This window comes from Pongo pygmaeus, chromosome 13 (genome assembly GCF_028885625.2).
Source record: "Pongo pygmaeus isolate AG05252 chromosome 13, NHGRI_mPonPyg2-v2.0_pri, whole genome shotgun sequence".
Taxonomy (NCBI): Eukaryota; Metazoa; Chordata; class Mammalia; order Primates; family Hominidae; genus Pongo; species Pongo pygmaeus.
In genome coordinates, this window is record NC_072386.2 from 118,941,952 (window position 1) to 118,966,829 (window position 24,878).

General features: G+C 52.4%; 2 protein-coding genes across 5 annotated transcripts in view; one reads left to right on the forward strand and one right to left on the reverse strand.

The window, feature by feature from the left end:
• Positions 1–20,405, reverse strand: GOLGA2 (golgin A2). 4 transcript variants are annotated; one of them, XM_054501037.1, is made up of 27 exons: positions 20,116–20,338; positions 18,064–18,186; positions 16,992–17,072; positions 12,642–12,746; positions 12,341–12,384; positions 12,158–12,221; positions 11,680–11,739; positions 11,416–11,496; positions 10,509–10,547; positions 10,196–10,246; positions 10,014–10,107; positions 9,811–9,917; positions 7,232–7,290; positions 6,784–6,925; positions 5,883–5,972; positions 5,669–5,776; positions 5,385–5,472; positions 4,678–5,015; positions 4,289–4,402; positions 3,349–3,594; positions 3,189–3,264; positions 2,646–2,752; positions 2,171–2,389; positions 1,981–2,083; positions 1,792–1,898; positions 1,560–1,716; positions 1–1,472 (listed from the first exon to the last, which is right to left on the reverse strand). In XM_054501037.1, exons 1-27 carry the CDS (start codon positions 20,197–20,199, stop codon positions 1,258–1,260), a joined length of 3,102 nt encoding a protein of 1,033 aa, XP_054357012.1. In that variant the 5' UTR covers positions 20,200–20,338; the 3' UTR covers positions 1–1,257. The 4 variants fall into 4 exon arrangements, with proteins under 4 accessions (XP_054357012.1, XP_054357016.1, XP_054357014.1 ...); XM_054501041.1 differs by lacking the exon at positions 16,992–17,072 and having other exon boundaries at positions 20,116–20,405; XM_054501039.1 differs by lacking the exon at positions 11,416–11,496.
• SWI5 (SWI5 homologous recombination repair protein) overlaps positions 19,578–24,878 on the forward strand; it is a 13,524-nt gene continuing 8,223 nt past the window's right edge. The window contains exons 1-2 of the mRNA XM_054501056.1: positions 19,578–19,718; positions 20,930–20,978. Of these exons, the coding sequence (XP_054357031.1) occupies positions 19,630–19,718; positions 20,930–20,978 (138 nt within the window). The 5' untranslated portion in view covers positions 19,578–19,629. The remainder of the gene's footprint in view (positions 19,719–20,929; positions 20,979–24,878) is intronic.

Here is a 24,878-nt window from a genome sequence, read left to right on the forward strand (position 1 = left end):
TATGGCTAAATCCATTTATTCCGAAATAAAAAGCAAAATAAACAGGAGTCGCATCACCAGGGCGCCACGACCCCATCCCCGCCTCCTTCCTCTGTCCTATGCTATCAATAAATAAGTTTCCCAGCCCCAAATAATTATTAGAACCTCCTCCCCGTGTGCCAGCTCCAACCTCTGCTAGGTATGATACAGGGGGCGGCCCTACCCCTGGAATATACAAAATGTTACACAGATACAATATGTACACTGGGTAAGCGGGGCCACCCCAGCAGCCCGTGCCCTCGCCTGGTCTACAGTTAGCCCCACTGTCCTGCCTCAGCTGCCTCTCTGTGTAAGAAGATGGGAGCCCCCCTGAGGGAAAAATTGCTTTGGTGAGAGTAAGGAGGCCATCAGGCCTCCTCCAAACAAGCCAATTATATGAGCCTCTGGCTATTAAATAACAATCATCATCATCCAGAAATTTAAGGAGTCAGCCCTGGCCAAGGTGGCAAAGGGTCTACACATTTGTCTCCCCCCATTAGACAGGGGTCTTATTTGCTACTGTAAGAGTAAAGGGGTGACTGGGAAGGGGTGGCAGGGACATGATGGGGGCGGAGCCTCCAGCCCCACTTCTCCAGGCTTTGCTGACAGTGGCCTGCTTTTTAAAATTTTTATCCTGACTTTTCTTTAATCCCATAACTTTTTTCATAATTTTTTTTTTTTTTGAGACAGAGTCTCACTCTGTCGCCCAGGCTGGAGTGCAATGGCGTGATCTCAGTCCACTGCAACCTCCACCTCCCAGGTTCAAACGATTCTCCTACCTCAGCCTCCCGAGTAACTGGGATTACAGGCACGTGCCACCATGCCTGGCTAATTTTTGTATTTTTAGTAGAGACACAGTTTCACCATGTTGACCAGGCTGGTCTTGAACTCCCAACCTCAGGTGATCCACCCACCTCAGCCTCCCAAAAGTGCTGGGATTACAGGCGTGAGCCACCGCGCCTGGCCTTTTTTCATAACTTTTATACCATAACTTACCCATAACCTTTTTTATCCCATAACTTTTTTTAATCCCATAACTTTTCATTTTTTTTTAATTTAGTGGCCAGCTTTTAGATGACAGTGATCTTCACCTCATCTGCACCTGTCTACCCCCGTTAGACAGGGGTCTATGCTTACTACTGTAAGGGGAAAGGGGTGACTGAGAAGGGTTGGTAGGGATATGGTGGGGGCAGGGTATCCAGCCCCACTTCTTCAGGCTTTGCTGACAGTAGCCGGCTTTTAGATGACAGTGATCTTCACCTCATCATTCTCGTCAGCCCGGTAAAAAAAAGGAATGCAGGGGTTGCTGCCCAAGCCTGGGCGCTCCCGGGGGTTCTGCATCTCACGAAGCAGCTGCATGATCTGCTGTGCAGTGGGGTTGTCACGGGGAGAACCCTCCCTGGCCTCTCCTTGGGCAGGCTCCACACTGCCGGCGAGGCTCACCTCGCAAAGATCTTTGGAGAGAGAGAGGCAGGGCTCTGAGTGCCACGCGAGCCCTCCTTTACTCCTGCCTGCCCACCCCTCCCGAGGGCTCTACTCACCACTCTGCTGGTCGGCAGCCCCAAGTTCCTGGGGGGCTGCGGCCCCTGAAGCGGGCTCATCAGCAGGATTCTGGGCAGCTGCCAGGAATCTGCCATGCCACTCGTTGCGGTCGCCCACAAGCCGTAAGACCAGCTCCTGCAGCTCCAGCAGCTTCACCTGGAGGGAGGGGTGCTAAGCTGCCATGCCCATGCCCGTGCCCACCTCCACCCCCAGAGATGTTCCACGCCCTACCTTCATCTCCTCCTTGTCTTGAGCCAGCCTGCTGATGTACTCCTCCTTCTCCCGGTGCCGCTCTTTCAGCACTGCCCTCTGGCTCTGGTACAGTGCGATGTACTCTCCTGCGGAAGGACAGGGCTCAGATGCTGGGTTCCCTCTGACCGCTGTGCAGCTCCTCCTGCCGTGCCCTGGCCTCCCACTCACCAATGGTGTCTGTCTCTCCAGAAAGCTGGATGCAGCGATGTTCCAGTTCCTCTACCCTCTCCTTCAGGTCCGCCTTCTCCTGCATGAGCTCCATAAAGCGGCTCTGGAACCAAAATTATGGAGTCACATATCGGCAGCGACCTGCCCCACCCCCACCCTTCTTGACCCATGCCAGGAGAGACTCATTCACCTGCAGCTTCTCCATGGCCCCCTGCAGGGCCCGGTGGGTCTCCCCACACACAGAATCACCCCCAGTCCCTGGGGCTGGGGCTGCTGCCTCAGGCTCCTTCTGGGCCGACGCCAGCAGGTGAGCCAGGTGCCGGCAGCGCACCCTTTGCTCCTTCAGCTGCCCACGTAGCCTTGCCTGCTCCTCCTCGGCACTGGCTACAGCTGAGTTGAAAAATGCCACCTGCAGGCAAGAGGGGTGCATTCTTGGAGAAGGATATATAGGATGAACAGGGCAGGGAGGTAGAGAGCAGCCCTTCCCTTGGGGCCTCAGAGGGTGCACTTGTTGGTCCCAAGTGAAATGGTGTCTCACCACTGGTTCCCAGGAAAGGGATGAGGGTCCGAAGAAATCAGAAGGCCGGGAAACCAAGAGCAGAAGGGGGTCTGGGAGGGACCACAGAGGGAGGCAGCAAAGGTCGGGGAGGGGGAGTCAGCCTCACCATGGCTTCCCGGCTCTCCAGGTCCTCTGGGATGCTTGGCATGGGCCGAGGCACTGCCACCGCCTCTGCCTCCTCCTCATCCTCCTCCTCCCGGTCCAGTCCATCTCCTATGGGGGTGGCCAGAGGGGTCATCAGACAACCCAACAAGGGTACAGTGGGCCCACCTCTGCCCCCACCCTCACTGTGTAACCCTGGGCCAGCCCCTCCCCAGAAGGAAATGAGCATCTGTTCTTCATTTTTATTTTATTCTTTTTTAAGAGCCAAGGGCTCTCTATGCTGCCCAGGTGCAGTCCCACTACTGATCAGCATGGGAGTTCTGACCTGCTTCATTTCTGACCTGGGCCAGTTCACCCATCCTTAGGTAAGCTGGTAGCGCCCTGCTCCCAGGAAGTCATCATATTGATGCCGAACTTAGTGTGGACACCCAGTTGGCATAATGACCAGCTATTCTAAAGGTCTCTTCCAACTCCTCAATTCTACGCTGCCAACAGTCCCCCCTTCCTCCTGGGGCTCTCTCCTCTTCCTGTGAGCAGGTTCCCATACCTTCCCCAGGGTGAGCAATGAGGCTCAACTGGGCCCGTAGCTGCTGGTTCTGCTGGGTGACAGCTTCCAGGCGCTCCTAAGGGGCCAGGAAAGAGAGTGAGAAGGCATGGAGGTTGCCAGGTTGTCCCCCTCGGGGCCCTGCCCTCAGCAACTCCCTCACCTGGGTTTCTTGCAACTCTTGGCGGGCCATCTCGGCCACTGCTTTGCCCTGAGCTTCCTGCTGCTGCAGCTGGTCCACCAGCTGGGTCTGCAGCAGTAACTGATTATGCAGCGCCTCCTTCTCAGAGGTCAGCTGCTGATAGGTGGCCACCTGCTGCTGATAGGCGGCCACGTACTGCTGCAGGTGTCCCAGGTACTGGTCTCGCTGCTGCTGCAGACTTTGAGCCTCTTGGCTCTTCAGCTCCACCTGTAGGAAGACCCTGGGCGTGAGGGCAGGTGGTGGCCTGCTTCCAGATTCAGGGCCCATAAATAGGGTAGCCAGGGCTCTGTGAGGCTCTGTCGTCTGCCCAGACCTCGGGCCCCTTGCTCCAGGCCTAAGTGACGGCCTCCCTTGCCTAGAGCCTCATGCCTCCTTCCCCAGCCTCAAATCTCACATCCTTCTTCCCACCATTTAAACCGTAGGCCACAGACTGGTGGAAACGCAGAGGGAGCCAACCACCATCTGCTAAGTGTGCTCCATGCCTAATGCTTTCCACGTATTCTCTCATTGAATCCTCAGCACCTCTGCAAGGAAGATGCTAACTTCCTTTTTAAGTTAAAGAAACTGGGGCTTAGAGATGCAAAGTAGTTGAATGATGACCAGTGGAGCAGAGGCCAGAATCCAGTTTGAATGTAAGGAGCCTCTTATGCCGCTGTCTCTTCCCCTGTGATTGGGAGAAATCCATGCCTCTAGCTGGGACGATGATGTCCAGACCTGAGAGGAGCCCAAGGCTATCCACCTCTAAAAGTCAGAGGGCAGGGAGCAAGAAACAGTCACAGGACTGCCCTGGAGGGTGCTGGGGTCACCTGTTCCCCAGGCTGGAGCTGCCTCTGACCTCACACCACCCCTCCCCAGAGGCTGGTGCCCGCCTCCCAGCCCTTCTTGGATGGGGCGGGGTTACCGTTTCCTTCAGCTCGCTCAGCTTCTCCTGCAGCTCGCCCAGCTTCTTTCCCAGCTCCCTCTTGACGTGCTGCTCCGACTGCAGTGCGCTGGTGATCTCCATGTTCTCATTAGTCTGGACAGAGAGAAGCAATCAGCGGCCACCCACTGCAGCTGGAGACCCCAGAACTCGCTGCCTTGGTGTCTGCCTCCCATGGCACCGGGAAGGGTGGAGGCAGGTTAGAAAAATCATCCCCTCTCCCCTACAGCCATCGGAGCAGGGCTCTGGCTCACAGGTGCCTCCAGAAGTACCATTTCAAGTGAGGGCTACACTGCCCCACTTTACAGGTGGGAAAACAAAGGTCTGGAGGGCTCGGGAAGAGGGCGGGCTCTCCAGGTGGGGCAGCGCACCAGCTTTACGAATCCGCTCTGCAGCTCAGCCAGCTGCTCCTTGAGCTCCCGGTTCTGGGAGAGTGCGCGGCTGATGGTGGTGCGGTCGTTCTGCATGGTCTCCAGGATTTGCCTGCGCGCCTCTGCCTGCTCCCCCCAGAGCTCGGCCGCCCGCTCCAGTTCCAGCAGCCTCTCTTCCTGCTCCCGGTTCAGGCGACTCAAGCCCTCATTGTCTTGCACCTGGGCTTGGAGCTGTCCTGCCAGACTCTCCAGCTCCTTCCGCAGGTGCTCAGCCTCCGCTTGTAGCTGCTGCTCCACCTCGGAGGGCCCTGCTGGGGGCTCTGGGGGTGGGGGTTCAGCTGAGAAAGGAAGCAGACAATAAGGGCCTCTGGATTCTCAAAAAAACCCTCCTCTTGGTCCATAACTCCTCTCAAGCTCCCCAAACTTGGCCTCCCTGCTAATGATTCCTCACACCTGGATGTTAGCCAATCTTCCAAACCACTTTCCGATAGCGACAACTGTGGGTGGCTGACAACGGGCACTCCTCCGTCTTTGCTGATGGGGCACTGAGGCTCATGGAGATGACGAGACTTGCCATCTCCTGGCACAGACCTCTTTCCCTCTGCCTCAAAGCCCTTCCAACCACCCAACTCCCTGGGGCATTCTAAACCACCCCCACAGCCCTCTGACACCATTCCTGCTCCCAGGTCACCCCAGCCCCAGCTTACCCATCTGGTTCCTCAGTTCAGCCAAGCTCGTCTCCAGCTCCTGTACCCGACTCATGCTACATTCCTTCTCCTCTCTCAATGTGTGCACCTGCCCAAAGCACAGCAGGAAAGGGCCCTGGAGAGGGGCTGGTGGCTGGACAGGCTACCATCTCCCTCTCTGCCCCCACTGCCACAAAGCCCAGACCCATGACCACCTCTGGCTGTGCTCCTCCCATTTCACAGATGCCCAGAAAGATCAAGTGACCTGTCTAAGGTTGAGGGAGAGCTGAAGGGTCAGGTCTCACCTGCTCTGACATCTGTTGCATCCTCTGCCGCCACATGGCGCTCTCTCCTTTGAGATTCTCCGCATATTTATCTCTCTCCATTTGTAGTTGTCTAACCGACTCCATTACCTGCAAGAATGGCCACAGAAATTAGGAAGGACTGTCACTGGTTGTCACCTACTCCTGGCCACCTGGGGTCATCTTCCTTCTACATCCCTCCCCTGCAAAGCCTCACCTGCCCCAGGTGTGCTTCCAGCTGTGCCCGCTCCTCCATGGCCTGCTGTAACTGCTGGTTAGCATCAGGGGCTTCACACCGGCTTGAAAACTGGATGGTGAAGAGCGAGAAGTTTAGATCTGGGGAGCCCAGGCTGTTCCAAACAGTGCCCCTTAAAAGGGCTAGGGCTAGGGCTAGGGCTAGGCTCAATGTGCAACTCAGTCAATACAACCCTGCTGTCAAGTTTCTTTGCTTTAGAAATAAAAAATAATTTTAAAAAGATCTCAGGCCAGGCATGGTGGCTGATGCCTGTAATCTCAACACTTTGGGAGGCTGAGGTGGGTGGATTGCTTGAGCTCAGGAGTTCAAGACCAACCTCGGCAACATGGCAAAGCCCCGTATCTACAAATACAAAAATTAGCCAGGCATGGTGGTGCGCGCCTGTAGTCCCAACTACTTGAGAGGCTGAGGCAGAAGGATGGCTTGAGCCTGGGAGGTAGAGGCTGCAGTATCACTCCAGCCTGGGTGATAGAGCGAGACCCCGTCTTAAAAAAAAAAAAAAAAAAACACACAAAACTCTACTCTCTATTATTAGTGAAAGTGTTGGCTTGAACTTAGAAGGAAATAAACAGACTCATGAGCTAGCCATATAAATGTAATCTCTAAAATAATGGTTTTCACCCATGATGCTTTAAAACAAAACAAAACAAAAATTGTTTTAAGCCCTAACCCTAAGATTCTGATTCCCCAGGTCCGCAATTTGTAGATTTTTGGCACTCTCTAGAGGATTTTATACCAGGACCAGAACAAGGACCCAAATTTTCCAGCTCTTGGCTGGAGACTCCCCATGCCCTGCATGATCCCTAGACCATGGCCCCAGCTGGATGGCGCTCCCACCACCCATGGGGCTGCAGCCTCTTGCCTGTTGAAGCAGGAGTTCCGTCATCTCTAACTTCTTTTGCAATTCTTCCAAGTTAAGCTGCATGCCAGCCTTCTCAGTCACTAGGACCCGAAGCTTCTCTTCCAATTCTGATTTCTCTTGCTTCAGGTCCTCATTGCTTTGGCTATGGCCAGAGGCAGTAGAGAAAGGAATGAACAAAGAACAGAAAGGACTGCTTTGGTGATCCACCCTCTACCCTTGCCCCACAACCACAGAACTGTGGCACTGGAAGGAACCCCAGCCAGAGAAAAGACACGAGTTACCCAAGGCTACACCATGAGTCAGTGGCACAGCCGGCACTAGAGCTTTGCTGGGCACACATGCACACCTGTATGACCACCTCACCATGCTTACCTGTACCCCCCACCTCCCAGCACACCACCCATGCTGAGGGCCCCCAGACCTCCCATCCCACCATCCCCCATCCTACGTGTTCTTGTATAACTCCAGCCTGAGGGCATCTCTCTCTTTGGTTAACTCCTTGTTGTACTGTAAATACAGAAAGGTTAAGTCAGGATATAGCAGGCAGAGGAGCAGCTGGCCGACCAGTAACAATAGCTACAGTAAGTACTCCACAGTAACACTTCCTCACTCTCAATCACACTTGACATGTTTTCAAGGCATTTCCAAGCCCATGGTCTCATTTTGTTGTTGCTGTTGTTGTTTTTGAGACAGAGTCTCCCTCTGTCACCCAGGCTGAAGTGCAGTGGTGAGATCTCAGCTCACAACCTCTGCCTCCCTGGTCCAGGTGACTTTCCTGCCTCAGCCTCCTGAGTAGCTGGGACTACAGGCGTGCACCACCACGTCCGGCTAATTTGTTTTGTTTTGTTTTTTTCTGAGACGGAGTCTCGCTCTGTCGCCCAAGCTGGAGTGCAGTGGCGCGATCTTGGCTCACTGCAAGCTCCGCCTCCCGGGTTCACGCCATTCTCCTGCTTCAGCCTCCTAAGTAGCTGGGACTACAGGCACCCGCCACCAAACCCGGCTAATTTTTTTGTATTTTTAGTAGAGACGGGGTTTCACTGTGTTAGCCAGGATGGTCTCGATCTCCTGACCTTGTGATCTGCCCGTCTCAGCCTCCCAAAGTGCTGGGATTACAGGCGTGAGCCACCACGCCCGGCCTAATTTTTGTATTTTTAATAGAGAGGGGGTTTCACCATGTTGGCAGGCTGGTCTTGACTCCTGACCTCAAGTGATCTGCCCGCCTCAACCTCCCAAAGTGTTGGGATTACGGCGCCCGGCTGGTCTCATTTGTTTTTAAAAAAACTTGGTAAGGGTGGCTGGGCGCAGTGGCTCACACCTGTAATCCCAGCACTTTGGGAGGCCGAGGGGGACGGATCACGAGATCAGGGGATCGAGACCATCCTGGCTAACACGGTGAAACCCCATCTCTACTAAAAAAAAAAAAAAAAAAAAAAAAAAAAAAAAAATTAGCCGGGTGTGGTGGCAGGCGCCTGTAGTCCCAGCTACTCGGGAGGCTGAGGCAGGAGAATGGCATGAACCCGGGAGACGGAGCTTGCAGTGAGCCGAGATGGTGCCACTGCACTCCAGCCTGGGCGACAGAGTGAGACTCCGTCTCAAAAAAAAAGGACTTGGTAAGGGTGGAAGGGACAGGGAGAGAGAGCAAATTTATGTATGTATGTATGTATGTATGTATATATGTATTTATTTGAGATGGAGTCTCCCTCTGTCACCCAGGCTGGAGTGCAGTGGCACCGTCTTGGCTCACTGCAACCTCCACCTCCCAGGTTCATGTGATTCTCCTGCCTCAGGCTCCTGAGTACCTAGGATTACAGGCATGTGCCACCATGCCTGGCCAATTTTTGTATTATTTATTTATTTATTTATTTATTTATTTTCAGACGGAGTCTCCCTCTGTCACCCAGGCTGGAGGGCAGTGGCATGATCTCAGCTCACTGCAACTTCCGCCCCCGGGTTCAAGCAATTCTCCTGCCTCAGCCTCCCAAGTAGCTGCAATTACAGGGGCACGCCACCACACCTGGCTAATTTTTTGCATTTTTAGTAGACACAGGGTTTTGCCATGTTGGTCAGGCTGGTCTCGAACTCCTGACCTCAGTTGACCCACCCGCCTCGGCCTCCCAAAGTGCTGGGATTACAGGTGTAAGCCACCACATCTGGCCAAGATCGAATTTACAACTGGCTAACAGAGGCCCAGAGAGATCAGATAATATTGCTATTGTTATCACTATTACTACCACTGTTTGAACCTTTATTGAATGCTTCACCAGGCACCATGCTAACAATCTCATTTAATCCCCATAAACCACCATGAGACAGTTACTATTATTACCTCTATTTTGTAGATGGACAACACGGAATATTAGAGGTTAAGTGCTTGCCTAAGATCACCTAGACAGAGCTGAGATTTGAACACCCAGGTATATCTGACTCTCTAAGCTCATTTGTTCCCTGAGGGTGGGGGCACAGATAGGAAGGGGAAAATTAATCTTTTGTTCAATTTTTGAAAGGATGATACATTCAGATAGTCCAAAACTCCGAAAGTGCAGAAGGGAAATATCTTCCAGCCGTGCTGTTCCTCTCTCCTGAGTTTTTTATGAATCCATGCAGACATGTTTTATGTATATTGTCATAGTACATAGGTACAGACACACACACACACACACACACACACACACGTTCCCTCTCTCTACACAAATGGTAACATACTAAAGATACTCTTCTGTACCTTCACAATACAAGTACCATATTCCCCACCTAGGACTTGGCCAAGGCCACAGCCAGGTAAGGGCATGGCGGGCACTTGGCCTCCGAGCTCTGTGTCCAGTGTTCGCTCCCCACAGTGCCCCCAAACTCACCCACAGCAGCTGACTCAGCCCCAGGATGCCTCTAGCAACCACACACAAAAGCAGTGACAAATGGCCCATGCTGCCTTCTAGGCAGGACACTCAACTGTGCAGAAGGGACCTTTAGGCTCACTCCTCCATCTGGGAAGCCAGGCTGCCAAGGGACGGGGCAGGCAGTTGGACTCACCCTGTCTGCCTTCTTCTGCTGCGTGGAGACAGCAGAGAGAGCCCGCTCCAACTCTCCCACACGCCGCCGGGAATACTGCAGGCGGCTGGCCAGATCTTCGGACTCTCCTGGAATGAGAGAGGTTTAGATGGGGCCCAAAGGACTCCCCCTAAAGGCCTGTCAAAGTGCCAGGTTGAAGGATGATGGGGTGCCCAGATTCCCACCTTCTTTCTGCCTGGCAGCATGCTGAGTGTGAGCCAGGGCTGTCTGTAACTCAGCTTTCTCTGATACGAGGATCCCTATGGTCTGAATGTGAACCTTTGGGAGGAAACCCAAGCAAGTGCTGAAAAAGAAGGAAAGAAACATTCTCCAGAGGACAGGACGGAACTTCACACCCTCCACTCACCTGTAACTGCTCCCTTAGGGCTCCCTGCTTTTGGTGGCATTCTTTCTTTTCCTATAGGAAGAGGAAGACAGAGCTCTTACGAGGGGGAGGCAGAGATGGCACAGCAAGGGACATGCCCCCAGAATGCCACCAATGTCCCAGGACAGGCCCACCCATGGGACCAGGTTATCAGGGACCCTGTGGGGATGGGGTGGAATCTGGGGGGGTGAGCCTTCTTCCCCAGGCTGGGAGTGGGTGAGACGAGAGGCCTCTACATTTGACTGCCCCCCAAACCCAGCAGTCATGTTGTCAGCAAACAAAGAAATCACGTTACTTCTTCCAACTGATCCGTAATTTCTTGGTTCTGTTGTTTCTGTGGGGAAGAGTCAAAGGAAGGTGACTGAGGGTGGCCCCCTTAACTCTATTCCCGAGACCAGGAAGGGGTAGGCAGGGGCCAGGAATGGATTTTAAAGGCAAAGTTCTCAGACCCAATGGGAACACGAACTGGTAAACTCTCCTCAGGCTCTCAAGGAAAGGGGATTTGTGTCTTTGTTGGTTTTTGCCCACAGCCACAGAACTGAAAGTCTGAATCTGGATTCTCTTGAAAGGACAGTAACATAAATCTCTAGAGATGGAGTGTGAGAAAAGCCCACCCTCTGCCAGTTTGTGATTTAGAAAGGTGTAATCATTCAACAAACATTTGCTGAGCACACACAGGCCAGGTACGGTTCTTAATAGCAGGGATACCAGACAGAAAAAGACAGACAGGAGCCCTTGGCCCTGAGGTTTACATTCTAATGGGCCTTTAAATCTTGGACTCTCAGAGCTAAGAGACCTTTGATACTCTCTAACTCTACCTCCTCAGGAAATGCAAGCCCAAGGAGGAGAGGTGGCTTATCCCAAATCAAAGAGCAAATTAAGGACTGAGTCAGGGCGGAAATACGGGGCTCCTGACAACCAGTCAGGCTAGCGCTTCCCCAAGAGGCAACAACCCCAGGGCATGTGTGGCAAGGACTCGAGCAGGGGTGTCTAGAGAAGAGAGAGTAGGCAAAGAGGGCAGCAACAGAAGAGCCATGCTGCATGCTCCGTGCTCTGGGGTCCCTCCAGCTGAGGCCTGGGCCCCCCAGCTCCCCATTCGCCCTTGGCACCAGGGGACCCCTGCCCCTTTCTTCAGGGTCCCAAGGGGAAACTGGAGCCCAGGATTAGCAGCGTGGAATCAGGGGACCCCACTGGACTCTTACCAATTTCTCTATCGTGATATTGAGTTGTTTGTTTGTTACATAGCTGGAGTCCAGGGCTACCGCTAGCTGTTGGTACCGGCTCTGAGGCGCATGCAGAGAGGAGGAGTTGGAGGAGGATTGGGGGGAGAGGTAGAGAGAGCAATCATTAGGGTTGGGGGGTGTGTGGGCTGTCTCAGCTGGCAGAGGGGCACCCAGCCCCCGCTGTGGGAGGAGGTTGGAGGGCTGGCCTGCCGGGTCACTGGGCCACGGCCCAGGGCCTCTTACCTCCAGATCCTTCAGGTTAGCAGATGATGCAGGGCCCTCCCCATTGACACATGTCGTAGACTATAAGAGACGAGAGTGCACATGGAGATGTTCTGTCCCCTCAGTGTCTAAGCCCTCTGACTTCCTTTCTTCCCCAGCAATTGGCAACATTTTCTTTTCTAACTTGGACCCTCTGTCCCGTAACCCCTTTGTGCCAACTTCTCTCATGGTTCTTATTTCCCCACCATCCTTCCCTCCCGAGCAGCTCTCATCCAGTGCTTCTGCAGCAGGATGAAATGATGCAACCAGTCACGGGGTCCAACTCCTTCATGTGCACAACTTCAAGGGAGAAGGCTCAGGGAAGAGGTGACTTCCTTAACATTGCCCAGCACATTGGCTGGTCCCAGGATCTTCCCTCTCTCGTGAATCCCTACCTCAGTTTCTTTCTATCATAGTTCCCTTCCCCCCACCCCGCTCTGGGCCTCAGTTCCTGAGGTACCTCACAAACAAGACCATTGAGCTGTTGGGAGAGTTGTCGCAGGCTCTCGGTTGATGAGAAAGTCCTAGGGATGGAGACACAGGGGTCAGGGGTGCAGGTGGCTCAATGGGAAAGAAGGTCATGGGCAGTGGCCTCCCTGACTCTCTCAGCCTAGAGACTGCTGCCCCAACAGGAGACACTCACTTGGTTTCATCCATGAGATTAGGGACATTGTCAGCATCATGATTCTGTGTGGGAAGAAACGTATGAGATAGTCATTCAATTTCTGGTAAGAATCACCCAGGACGGGGTGAGTCAAGCTCCCAAACTCATTCCAACCATCTTCCATCTCCCCAGGCCTCAAGGAAAAGCCCAGTCTGAGCCTTCCCCAAGCCCGGTCCCCAGGAAGAGCCCTTGACCCTAGGGAACAAGCTACCTGTGAAAGGAGAAGATAATCCATAATAGGTACAGGAGGGCAGTGGGCAGCGGGGGAGGCGGAACGAACCTGAGATGCCGCCATGCTAGTGAGACTGGCACCAGGGAAAGGGACACCGCCAGGTAACACGGTGTCGTCAGATGGTTGTAGAGTAGCAGCATTGTCCTTGGGTGTCTGTCACAGAACAGAGCAGGGGGTTAGGGGGCCATGTGGGAGAGAAGGTGCCTCAGTGCTATGAACACAAGGGTGTGGAACAGGTAGGACAGGTGTTGCTGCAGTCAGAGTGACAGTCACACATGCTAGGAGCCACTCAGGGGTGTGGATTGGTTGCCCAGGCCTTGGGCTGCTAGGCAGCATTTCAGATGGCCAAAGCTCAAAGCAGGGGCTGCATGGCCTCCTTCATGAACACGAGGACCTCGTTCTCCCTGGAGCTCAGCAAAAGACAGCAGCAGGCTCTGACCTGAGGCAGCCACAGCAGGCGGGAGGAAGGTGTGCCAAAGTCAGGGAGGAGAAAGGCACTGTTCTTCCAGAAGGCCAGTCTGTGCTGCAGAGTGACCCTCACTGGGCCCCTACTGGGCAGAGGATGGTGATGAGGAAGTAGTTGTCTGGGCAATGCACAATGTAGCTATCTGCCTGTCTCCTTTCCTCCCTTCCCTTCTCCCCTGCAGTGGCACAATCATCGTTCACTGCAGCGTCCACCTCCCGGGCTCAAGCAATGCTCCCACCTCAGCCTCCCTAGTAGCTGAGATTACAGGTGCACACTACCATGCTCAGCTAATTTTTATAGAGACGTGGTCTCGCCATCTTGCCCAGGCTGGTCTCAAAGGCCTGGGCTCAACTGATCCTCCCACCTTGGTCTCCCAGAATGTTGAGATTACAGGTGTGAGCCACTGCACTTGGCCGTGTTTCTGATTCAGGCCTTTTCAGGGAAAAAAAAAAAAGTTGCCCAACTAGAAGCCTCTCCCCAACTCTCTGGAGGTAAAAAGAATAAACCATGGCCAACACCGCCACCCCGACCTCTTACCTCCAAAAACATCTACCCAACCAAGAAACCACCCAAGAAAACAGAGGTAAGACATCTTCCCTGTGGCTCTTGGCAACTTGGAAGTTGCGGGGCCTCTTTCCTGGCAATAGTACCTGGGACAATCCTAGGATTCAGAACTTGCGGTCATGTGGAGCCTCTCCCTTGCCCCCAACTGGACCTACCTGCTTGATCAGAGCCCCACCCAGCCTCTCTCCAGGCTCTGACCTTACTCTTGGCCCAAGCCTCTGGTTCTAGAGATCTTCTAATATCTGACAAGCCAGATGGGCAGACAGTGGAAAAAGCTGGGTGACCAGCTAAGCTGGACAGGAGAAAAACACCAGGGAGCCAGGGCCTGGCCACGGAAGCTGGGTCTGGGAGAAGTGGCTACACCTCTCTCCAGGGAAAGGACTGCGCGCTCACTGGACCCTTCAGCCTTGGCCTCTGAAAACCCAAATCTGCTTCCCTCCTTAGAGCAAGCGCTGCAGAGGCTGGTGGAACTGAAGATGAGCCAAGTTGCCTTTGCATCTTTGCAAGTTTACTGTGACCATGGAACCTGGTGTTGCCTTGACAATGCCTACAACAGAATCTAATAGGTCAGAGCAAGGGTTCAGTTGCTGGCCAGGCATAAGCCTTGAGGGAAGGCTGGCACTCCTAGCAATGGACCGTGCTAGGCTTTAGGGCCCTCCTGGCATCTTGGGTTCCCACTGATCTCCAGGATTAGACACAAGAATACTCGGAGGAAGGGAATTTTTTTTTCTTTTTTTTTTTGTTTGAGATGGAGTCTTACTCTGTCGCCCAGGCTAGAGTGTAGTGGCGAGATCTCCGCTCACTGCAACCTCCGCCTCCTGGGCTCAAGATTCTCCTGCTTCAGCCTCCCGAGCAGCTGGGATTATAGATGCACGCTACCACGCCCAGCTAATTTTTGTATTTTTAGTAGAGATGGGGTTTCACCATGTTGGCCAGGCTGCTCTTGAACTCCTGACCTCAGGTGATCCACCCTCCTCAGTCTCCCAAAGTGCTGGGATTACAGGCATGAGCTACTGCACTTGGCTGAAAAAGCATTTTTCTGAGGACTTTCTGACACACATAGCATGATTATTTTGTGAGCAACCAAGTTATTTCATAATTTTAAGTCTTGTAGCCAAGATGGAGTTTTTAAAAAAGCCTACTCTCCTCAAAATGTCCCATTCCATTAAGATATTTTTTCTCTCTCCATTATTCCCTACTTCTGGAAATGTTATCAGCTCCACTCAGGATACTACGATCACAGGCCTGCATTTCTGGAGTAGAAAACTTACATGGTAATAAAAATGAGAAATTAAAAAAAAAAAACCTACATTGGAAACAGTTACTGATATAGAGAAGGTATAAAAACAGCAAGGGGCTGGGCATGGTGGCTCACACATGTAATCTCAGCACTTTGGGAGGCCAAGGCAGGTGAATCACTTGAGGCCAGGAGTTCAAGACCAGCCTGAGCAACATGGCAAAACCCCATCTCTATTAAAAATACAAAAAAAATGGCCGGGCGTGATGGTGCAACATCTGTAATCCCAGCTACTTGGGAGGCTGAGGCATGAAAATCACTTGAACCCAGGAGGGGGAGGTTGCAGTGAGCCAAGATCACACCACTGTACTCCAGGAGAAAGAGCAAGACTCTTTCTCAAAAACAAAAACAAAACAGCAAGAAGGAAATATGGGGATCTAGGCCTTTGTTTCCAGAATAGAGAGACCTGGGCTGGCACAGAATCTCAGAGCATTAGGAAACAGGCTGCAGACCCCCTAATCCACTGGACTATTGGCAGAGCGAAAGCCAAATACTTGGCTGCAGGACGCCTCTAGGCCTGCGCTCCCCAACCGTACCACTCAGTGTCTCCTCTGAGCTGGCAAGATGAATCACAGCACCTGGACAGACCTGATCAACTGGAGGGTAACAGGTGTGATGACTGGACAACTCTCTAACAGCAGCCAAGGCTGCTCTGTCTCAGTCCGTCTCCCCATACCCATCTCCAACAGGATCAGGCTCTATTCGTGCCCTGCTCCTCTGGCTTGGCAGGAAGGAGTCCCCCAGGTGAGTTAGAAATGGAAGAAATGCCAAATCACAGCCAGAGGACGTTGTCTCCTAGCCCTGTGTACCTCCATGCCCTGCCCCCAACCAGGCTCCCTGTGTTCCTGAAAGGTGCTCTGTGAGTTCACACTCTGGCCATAGCCTCACCGCTCCCCCTGCCTCCCCCACTCCCCATATGGATTAATGTTACCCACCTTTAATCTTCAAGCCAGCTTCACATGCCACCTTCTCCAGCCTGGAGTCCATTTGGAACCAACCTCCCCCCGAGCTGAGCATTTGGAATGTTCCAAAATTCTCTCTTGCCTCCTTCAGAGGACTCTGCCTCCCTTGGTGTGCAGCCTACCTTGTTCATCTATTTTCTCCATTGTTTATTTATCAAAGTGCCTTTGTTGTCAAGAGCCCAATGAATATGGCTAAATGTCCATTTGGAGAGATTAGGGGCAGAACGTCTTGGTCACTCATCTGTTTGGTTAACCTCACAACTTTTACAGTTAGTTCTTCTGAAAAAATAGCTTCAATCCTTCCAACTATAATATAAACTCATTTTCTTTTAACCCTTTGTTCCCTACTCTTAAACCAAAGTGAATTAATTAAACAAAAAATCACTAACTTCTACGTGGTTTACTGATCTTTGCCTTTAGGACAAAACCTAAAGGTCTGTTGGTTTTTTTTTTTTTTTTTTTTTTCATCTCTCCTAGTCTGAGAGTACCCACACTGGGCATTCAAAAGTCCAAATCCCAGTCTGGGAGCAGTGACTCATGCCTGTAATCCCAGCACTTTGGGAGGCCGAGGCGGGTGGATCACTTGAGGTCAGGAGTTCAAGACCAGCCTGGCCAACATGGTGAAACCCCGTCTCTACTAAAAATACAAAAATGAGCCAGATATGGTGGTAGGCACCTGTAATCCCAGCTACTCAGGAGGCTGAGGCAGGAGAATCACTTGAACCCAGGAGGCAGAGGTTGCAGTGAGCCAAGATTGTGCCACTGCACTCCAGCCTGGGCAACAGAGTGAGACTCCGTCTCTGAAAAAAAAAGAAGGAAAAAAAAAAAGCCCCAAATCCCACACACCTGCTCTGAAAGTTATTCCCAAATTACCTTTAAACTTTTAAACTTTAAGATATGTCTCACCTTCTCCAAGATGATAAAAGATTTGGGGGAAGAATAAAAACCCAATCAATCAAGCAGGTGAAGAAGCGGACATAAACAGGCAGAAGGTTAATGGCAGCAACATAAAATAAGCCAGAGGCGAAGTATCCCCCAAACCAGAGAAGCCTCAGGGGCATGCACAGCTGGAGAGAGCAAGCCAGAGAGGGGTCTCGGCACTGCCTCACCTTCCACTTGTCCAATGGGGGGAGCGCTACCCCATTGGAACGGTTAAGGTCGGACACCAGCACCTTCAGAATGTCCTGAATCTACAGGAGGCGAAAAGGGAAAAACAAGGGCAGGGGGAGAAAGGTAGAAGTGGCTTAGAGAGAGGCAAGAAAGTCAGGGAAGGAGGAAGATGTGGGTTCAGGGAAATGAAACATTGAAGAAGAGTGGAGGAGATCAATACCATGGCCTGTGCCATCCTTCCAAATGGCCACCTGCTGCCTTGCCAGGGGCAGAAACAAATAGTTGGAAAAGTCCCCTGAATGATGTAGTCACACAGAGTGGAGTCACCTGACCAATGCAGCTCTTAATATGCTGTTTGGACCCTTCTCCTTAGGCCCAGGATGTGGGCAATGAATCTAGTAGAACTACAGACCTCCACCTCCATTTTAAAAACCAGACTTCTGAGTAAGGGTTCACTTGAACAAAGGGGGCTCCAGCTAAAAAACAAGTTTGAAAGACACTGATCTTATCCAACGTCACCCTACAGAGGAGGAAACTGAGGCCCAGGGGAAGAAGTGGTTTTTCTGTGGTCACGCAGCAAGCTGGTGGCAAAGATGAACTCAAAAATTAGATCTTCCCCTAATCCTAGCACCTGGGGCTCTCCTCACCACACCCTGGGGCCCTTTCAGTGACTCCTAAAGGGATAGTCTGATGGCAAGTGGCTGTTCTCATTGGCCTGGCTTCCCCTTGAGACTGGAGATGAGGAAAATGAAACAGCAACTACCATTTCCTGGGTGTCCTGGGTGTTTAGGACAGCAGGCCCTGTACTAGGGATTAACATAAAAACAACAATAATAACAAATCTCATTTAAACTTCACAAGTGTAAGTAAAACAATACTTTATAGTTGTGAAAACAGAGGCCCAAAAAGCTCAAGCAGTTTGCCCTAAATCACATCCCTAGCAGATGGACAGGTAGGATACAAACCCAGAACTCTTAATCAGTACCCAACAGTTCTTCCACAATCATAACAATTACCCTCTACTGCCCCTTGGGCCCCCTGTCCCCAGGAGCCTGGCCATCCAAGACTCACATCCTCAGGTGAGTGGCAACCATCAGAAGTGGTTGTCTCAGGGTTATTGCCATTTTTTATTTTCTTCTTCTTTTTCGCTCCTGTAGGAACACCAGGGCTGTTCCTCTGCTGATATTCTCTCAACTGTGGAAAAGAAGAGCAATAATACTCATGAGATCTACAAGCCCCCACAGTTACATCCTACTTTACAATTTTTCCAAAATACTCTTATATACCATCTGATTTAATGCCACTAACAACTCCACAAGGTCTTGTCACAATCACTTAGTGACTGAGAGGGATTGATACCATGGCTTAAAAAAAGGCAAGAATTGAACTTAAACTCAGTCTTCTGACTCCAAGCTCTGGGGTTTTGCCACAAATCAGCAGCTGCCAGGGGCCAAAACCAGAGGCAGAGGTACTTTTCTACCTCTCATCCCAGAAACAGGATGAGAACACTTAGGGGATCGGGTCCTAAGATCAAAAGCCGGTTTCACGCACTAATTACAGTTCCGAGGGGGATTGTGACATCACTACATTCCACTCCACCATGGAGAATTCAAATATGAGGTGGAGAAGTCAAGCCTGGAGTCCCAGCTACCTGGGAGGCTAAGGCAGGAGGATTACTTAAGGCCAGGAGTTCAAGGCCAGCCTGGGCAACACAGTGACACCCCATCTCTAAAAATAAATATGTATCTTAAAATATGGGCCGAAACGGGCCGGAAGATTAAGTCGGCAGGAACTGTACACTGTGTGGTTTAGAGTCATACATCCTCACACGTTTGTTAATGTAAGAAATGCACCAATGCCTCTCAAACTTTTACATCAATATATCCTCATGGCAGAAGGCAGCCTTTCTGTTGAACCTGGGAACTTAACAGAAAGAGGACAACCCAAGCCTCATTTCAGAGAAGTCTGGTATACTCTTAGAAATTTATGTGACTGTTATCCCTAAGTACATTAATGTTTTTTCTCTCTCAAGAGAATAAAGGGAAACTGATGCTTCAGAAAGATGCCCCATATTTATCCTGTGGCACTCCAAGTACCCCAGGTTGAGATGATATGAGGAAGATTCAAGCTGTCAAGTTCAGTTTTCCAAGACCTGTTCCACAGAAGATAAACAGATCTCATTCCAGAGACCACTGAAGGGCACTCTGGTCCCAGAACCATGGAGAATTCAAATATGAGGTGGAGAAGTCAGAAAAAAATGTTAAAGTTTCTCTGGAGAGTAGAAGCCTGGGGGAAAACCAAACTAATCCCGTTCTCACACTGCCACCCAGAGATACTGCCAATGTTTTGAGCTCACGGGTGAAGTGTAAGATTTTCACACTGTCAATGTCTATGTTAAGGGTGTAAGGCAGCCTGAAACCTCTCCCTCCTAGGTCCCATAGTCCCCAATCCCCTTCCAGCTGGAAATTTATGCTGTGACCAGAGGAACCAGAAGCGGGATGAGAACACTTAGGGGACTGGGTCCTAAGATCAAAGACTGGTCTCGCGCACTAATTACGGTTCCGAGGGGGATTGTGACGTCACTACATTCCACTCCTGGGGGGAACATCAGCGCGACGTCCGAGTCGCCGCTCCGCGATGGGGGAGGGGACCGCAGGGCCAGGACCCAGGTCCTTGGAGACCCGAGCCCAAAGGGCCCAGGGAGGTCCGGTTTGGGGCGGCAGGAGGTGAGGGTCGAGTCTGGAGCGGGGGACCCCTGGAGTCACAGGCCCAAAGTCACTGGTGAGGGCAGGGGCTGAATTGCTGGGGTCCTAGGTCCTTGGAGACGCCAGCCCAAAGAGCCCAGGGAGGTCGGACTTCGGGGGGCAGGAGGTGAGGGCCGAGTCTGGAGCGGGGAGCCCCGGGAGTCACCAGCCCAAAGTCACCCGGGGGCGACTGGCGAGGGCGGGGGCTGGGCGGCTGAGGGGGCGGGGCTGGCTGACAAGACTTTGGCGGGGGGAGCCCAGACGCGCCGGGGGGAGCCCAGCCCGGTGTGCCTCAGGAGTGGCAGGGACTCTGGCCATGGTCCTGCCATCGGAGTGGGGCTGGGGCTGGGTCGGGGGGCCGCGACCCGGTGCACTTTACCTTTTTCTTCGCTGCGGCCAATTTGCTCTGTCGGGTTTCTTCCGACATCGCGGGGCGGGGAGGGAGGCGGGGTTGGGGCCACATCAGCGCGATCCCGGCAACCACTGCGGAAGTCAATCAGCCACCGCGCAGCTGTAAGACGGAGCCAGAGGAGGTGTAACCAGGGCGGTACTAGAGCGCAGAATAGGGGCGTGGCCTCAAAGATCAAAGTCCATTGGTCAATGAGAAATAAGAAGCGGAAGGGAGCGTGGCTAGGCAGCGGCGTGGCAGAGGGACCTGTGGCGTCACAACAAAAGCTGCGCACGCAACCGCTATCCCCGCCCCCCTCTGGAGAGGGGCGGGGCCGGCTTTCTTTGGGTGCGCGCGCAGCTTTCTGTGCGCCCGTTCACGCTCCGGGTCGGAGTTCCTTGCCCGGTGCACCTGAGAGGCAGCTCTCCGACTCCCGCGCTGGACCCTCTTGCGCCATTGAACCCCCTGATCCGGGGGCCTCGGACCCCAGGGCTCAGGAGGTGGGCGAGGAACGGACTCCACAGTTTCTTTCCTGACTCCTCACAGCCCTGCCCCAGACTCTCCCTTCCCAGAAATCACCTCCAAAGACTCCCATCCAGTGCTCCAGACAACCCCCGTCTCAGAACGCCCCCTTCCTAGAGGGTCTCTACCCTGATCCTGAGAGCGTATCTGCCCCCTTTCCAGATGGATCCAGTCCCTGGCGCTCCTACTTCCCAACTGCTCCTCCTCCCGCATCCCCACCATACCCCTGTCCTCACAGCGGGCTGTGGGTCCAATCAGACTTTCCCCTCGGATTCCTCTCTAGGACTGAACCAAGACTTACCCGAAGTTGCCGCGGGGCCTTCCGATCCCCTGTGAGTATTTCTTCCCCCACACCCCCCTTCCCATCCTCGACCTTCCCTCGTGCGCTCCCGGTCCTCCTCCCCATCCCAACAGCAGCCAATCCCCGCTTGGCCCTCTTCCATATCTTCTCCCAGTCGACTGAGAACCTCCAGGTCATTCCTGAATCCCTCCCCTTCCCTTCCTTATGCCCGCTAGTCTTCAAAGAAGTGCTATCCTGTCCTGTCCTAGGCTAACTCCTCTCCCTCCCCATCCTGTCTCCTGGCTCCTCAGATGCCTTTCACTCCAATCCAGCACCAGCCATCTCTCCTCCTCGCTCGTTTCACCCCTCACCCAGCCCTGCCTTTAAACAAACCCATAGCTCCCCAATCAGGAAAATGCTTGGCGTTCACCCTGGCCACTCCTTTAGTTGCTAATAGTCTCTCCTCTTCGCTGGCAAGCCACCCCCAAAATGCGGCCTCCTCCTTCTCTCATCCCCCAGATGGAGTTGCCACTACAACTACCACCACTCTTAAGGTAGATCGTGAGGGCCGGGTGCAGTGGCTCACACCTGTAATCCAGCACTTTGGGAGGCGGAGGCGGGCGGATCATTTGAGGTCAGGAGTTCAAGACCAGCCTGCCCAACATGGTGAAACCCTGTCTCTACTAAAAATACAAAAAAATCAGCCGAGCGTGGTGCTGCAAGCCTGTAATCCCAACTACTCAGGAGGCTGAGGCAGGAGAATTGCTTGAACCCGGAAGGTGGAGGTTGCAGTAAGCCGAGATTCCGCCACTGCACTCCAGCCTGGACAACAGAGCTAGACTAAGTCTCAAAAACAAAAAAGAAGTTAGATCGGGAAAGACTTGGTATTTGTTCATTGATTTAGCAACTGCTGCAATGCAGGTGTATGCCAGATAGCCCTGCCCTCCAGGAGCCACAGGCAAAAAAATAATTCCAGGACAAGTATGCACATGGTTCTGAGATGGGGAGTCGAGGCTTGGGCTTGCAAAGAGGGCTCTCCAGAGATGGCAGGGTCAGAGGCAAGGCCTGAAGGGCAACTCACAGTGAGCTCAGATGACGATGACGGGGTGGCAGCCACAGTTTGCCAAAAGCACTGGGCTGATTGAGCTTCTCTCTGCAAGTGAGTTCATATCCACTGTCTTTGACCATGGGGTAACTCACTGCAGATCATGCCTTTCTCACTCATGCTAATTCATTCCTTCTCTCTTTTTTTTTTTTTTTTTTGAGACAGGGTCTCACTCTGTCGCCCGGGCTGGAGTGCAATGGCGCGATCTGGGCTCACTGTAACCTCTGCCTCCCGGGCCCAACCCATCCTCCTGCCTCAGAGTCCCACATAGCTGGGACCACGGTTGTGTGCCATGACGCCTGGCTAATTTTTTTGTATTTTCAGTAGAGACAAATTTTCGCCATGTTGCCCAGGCTGGTCTCAAACTCGTGAGCTCAAAGCAATCTGCCTGCCTTGGCCTCCCAAAGTGCTGGGATTACAGGCATGAGCCACCATGCCCAGCTTCCATTCCTTCCATTTTTAAAAACAAGGCTCCACCAGGCACGGTGACTCACGCCTATAATCCCAGCACTTTGGGAGGCCAAGGTGAGTGGATCACCTGAGGTCAGGAGTTTGACCAGTCTGGCCAGCATGGTGAAACCCTGTCTCTACTAAAAATACAAAAATGAGCTGACCATAGTGGTACCTGCCTGTAATCCCAGCTACTTGGGAGACTGAGGCAGGAGAATCGCTTGAACCCAAGGGGTGGAGGTTGCAGTGAGCCGAGATCACCCTGCACTCCAGCCTGGGCAACAGAGCAAAACTCCATCTCAAAAAAAAAAAAAAGGAGGCTCTATTGAGCACTGTCCCATCAGCTTATTTTACATGCATCATCTTTCCAGTTCCTTCCAGCAACCTTTGAGAAGACGCTTTACTGTCCCCATGTTGAGGTGAGGCCTGTGAGTTCCAGAGAGATGAATATAGCCAGGACGCGGCAGAGCTGGGGGCTTTAAACTGAGAAACTGAGTTTTTGTTTGTTTGTTTGTTTTTTTATTTGAGACGGAATCTTGCTCTGTCACCTAGGCTGGAATGCAATGGCATGATCTCGGCTCACTGCAACCTCTGCCTCCCAGGTTCAAGTGATTCTCCTGCCTCAGCCTCCCTAGTAGCTGGGATTACAGGTGCCTGCCACCATGCCCGGCTAATTTTTATATTTTTAGTAGAGACAGGGTTTTGCCATGTTGGCCAGGCTGATCTCAAACTCCTGACCTCAGTGATCCACCCGCCTCAGCCTCCCAAAGTGCTGGGATTACAGGCATGAGCCACCGCACCTGGGCTTGAACTGAACTCTTAAGCGGTACCTTGGGCTTGCTCCTTTCTGGGCCTATTTGCAGGAGCACCCTCCTGACCTCTCCTGCCTCTTTTTCTGTGCCCGCTTGGCTGGCTCCTTTGCTTCCTGCCACTCCTGAGGTAAATGTGGGCATTTCTGTAGGATCCAGCCCTACTGGGCTTGGCAGGTGTTCTCCCCATGTGCAGAGACGAGAGATTGTAAGAAATAAAGACACAAGACAAAGAGATAAAGAGAAAACAGCTGGGCCCGGGGGACCACTACCACCAAGACGTGGAGACTGGTAGTGGCCCAGAATGGCTGGGCGCGCTGATATTTATTGCATACAAAACAAGGGGGGCAGGGTAAGGAGGGTGAGTCGTCCAAGTGATTGATAAGGTCAAGCAAGTCACGTGATCATGGGCCTTCTAGGTAGCCAAAGCAGAGAGGGAAGGCAGCATATGTCAGCGTTTTCTTCTGTGCACTTATCAGAAAGATCAAAGACTTTAAGACTTTCACTATTTCTTCTACCATTATCTACTACGAACTTCAAAGAGAAACCAGGAATACGGGAGGAACATGAAAGTGGACAAGGAGTGTGAGCATTGAAGCACAGCACCACAGGGAGGGGTTTAGGCCTCTGGATGACTGCCGGTAGGCCTGGATAATATCCAACCTCCCACAAGAAGCTGGTGGAGCAGAGTGTTCCCTGACTCCTCCAAGGAAAGGAGACTCCCTTTCACAGTCTGCTAAGTAACGGGTGCCTTCCCAGACACTGGCATTACCGCTTGACCAAGGAGCCCTCAAGCGGCCCTTATGCAGGCGTGACAGAGGGCTCACCTCTTGCCTTCTAGGTCACTTCTCACAGTGTCCCTTCAGCACCTGACCCTATACTCGCCGGTTATTCTTAGGTTATATTAGTAATGCAACAAAGAGCGATATTAAAAGCTAATGATTAATAGTGTTTATACTAATGATTTATAATTGTCCATGATCATCTCTATATCTAATTTGTATTATGACTATTCTTATTCTATTTTCTTTATTATACTGAAACAGTTTGTGCCTTCAGTCTCTTGCCTCGGCACCTGGGTAATCCTTCGCCCACACATTTCCGAGTGGCTCTGCTCTCCTCTTGCCATTCTCTTTCTACACACCTGCTCCAAGGTCTGACTCCCACTCCCTCAGCCCACCTCCGTGCCCACAACCCTCCTATCTCTCTCCAGCCCTGACCTTTCTTGGGACACCCAGAGCTGCCTGCAGAATCTTTGCCTTCCCACTTGCCAAGTCTGAAATCACACTCAGCCTCCTAACCAGGACCACAAACCAACTCCTCCAACTGCCCTTGCATCATCAGAGGAACCCCAAGCTCTTGAAGTGGGCTCTGCCTCTTCTCCTTTCTAATAGCACTACTCATGGTTGCATTTGTTCTTTTTTTAAAAAAAAAAAAAAAACAGTCTCGCTCTGTCACCCAGGCTGGAGTGCTGGAGTGCAGTGGGCAATCTCGGCTCACTGCAACCCCTGCCTCCCAGGTTCAAGCGATTCTCCTACCTCAGCCTCCCGACTAGCTGGGACTACAGGTGCCCACCACCACGCCCAGC

What these genes read in the sequence shown, in the direction of transcription:
- GOLGA2 (XM_054501037.1), bottom strand. Translation starts at nt 20,199, where the DNA reads ATGTGGCCCCAACCCCGCCTCCCTCCCCGCCCCGCGATGTCGGAAGAA. An exon ending in AGAGCGGATTCGTAAAGCTG is followed by an intron (nt 4,403 to 4,677) that starts GTGCGCTGCCCC and finishes CTCTCTGTCCAG; the next exon opens with ACTAATGAGAACATGGAGAT. An exon ending in TGGAGAGACAGACACCATTG is followed by an intron (nt 1,899 to 1,980) that starts GTGAGTGGGAGG and finishes GTCCTTCCGCAG; the next exon opens with GAGAGTACATCGCACTGTAC.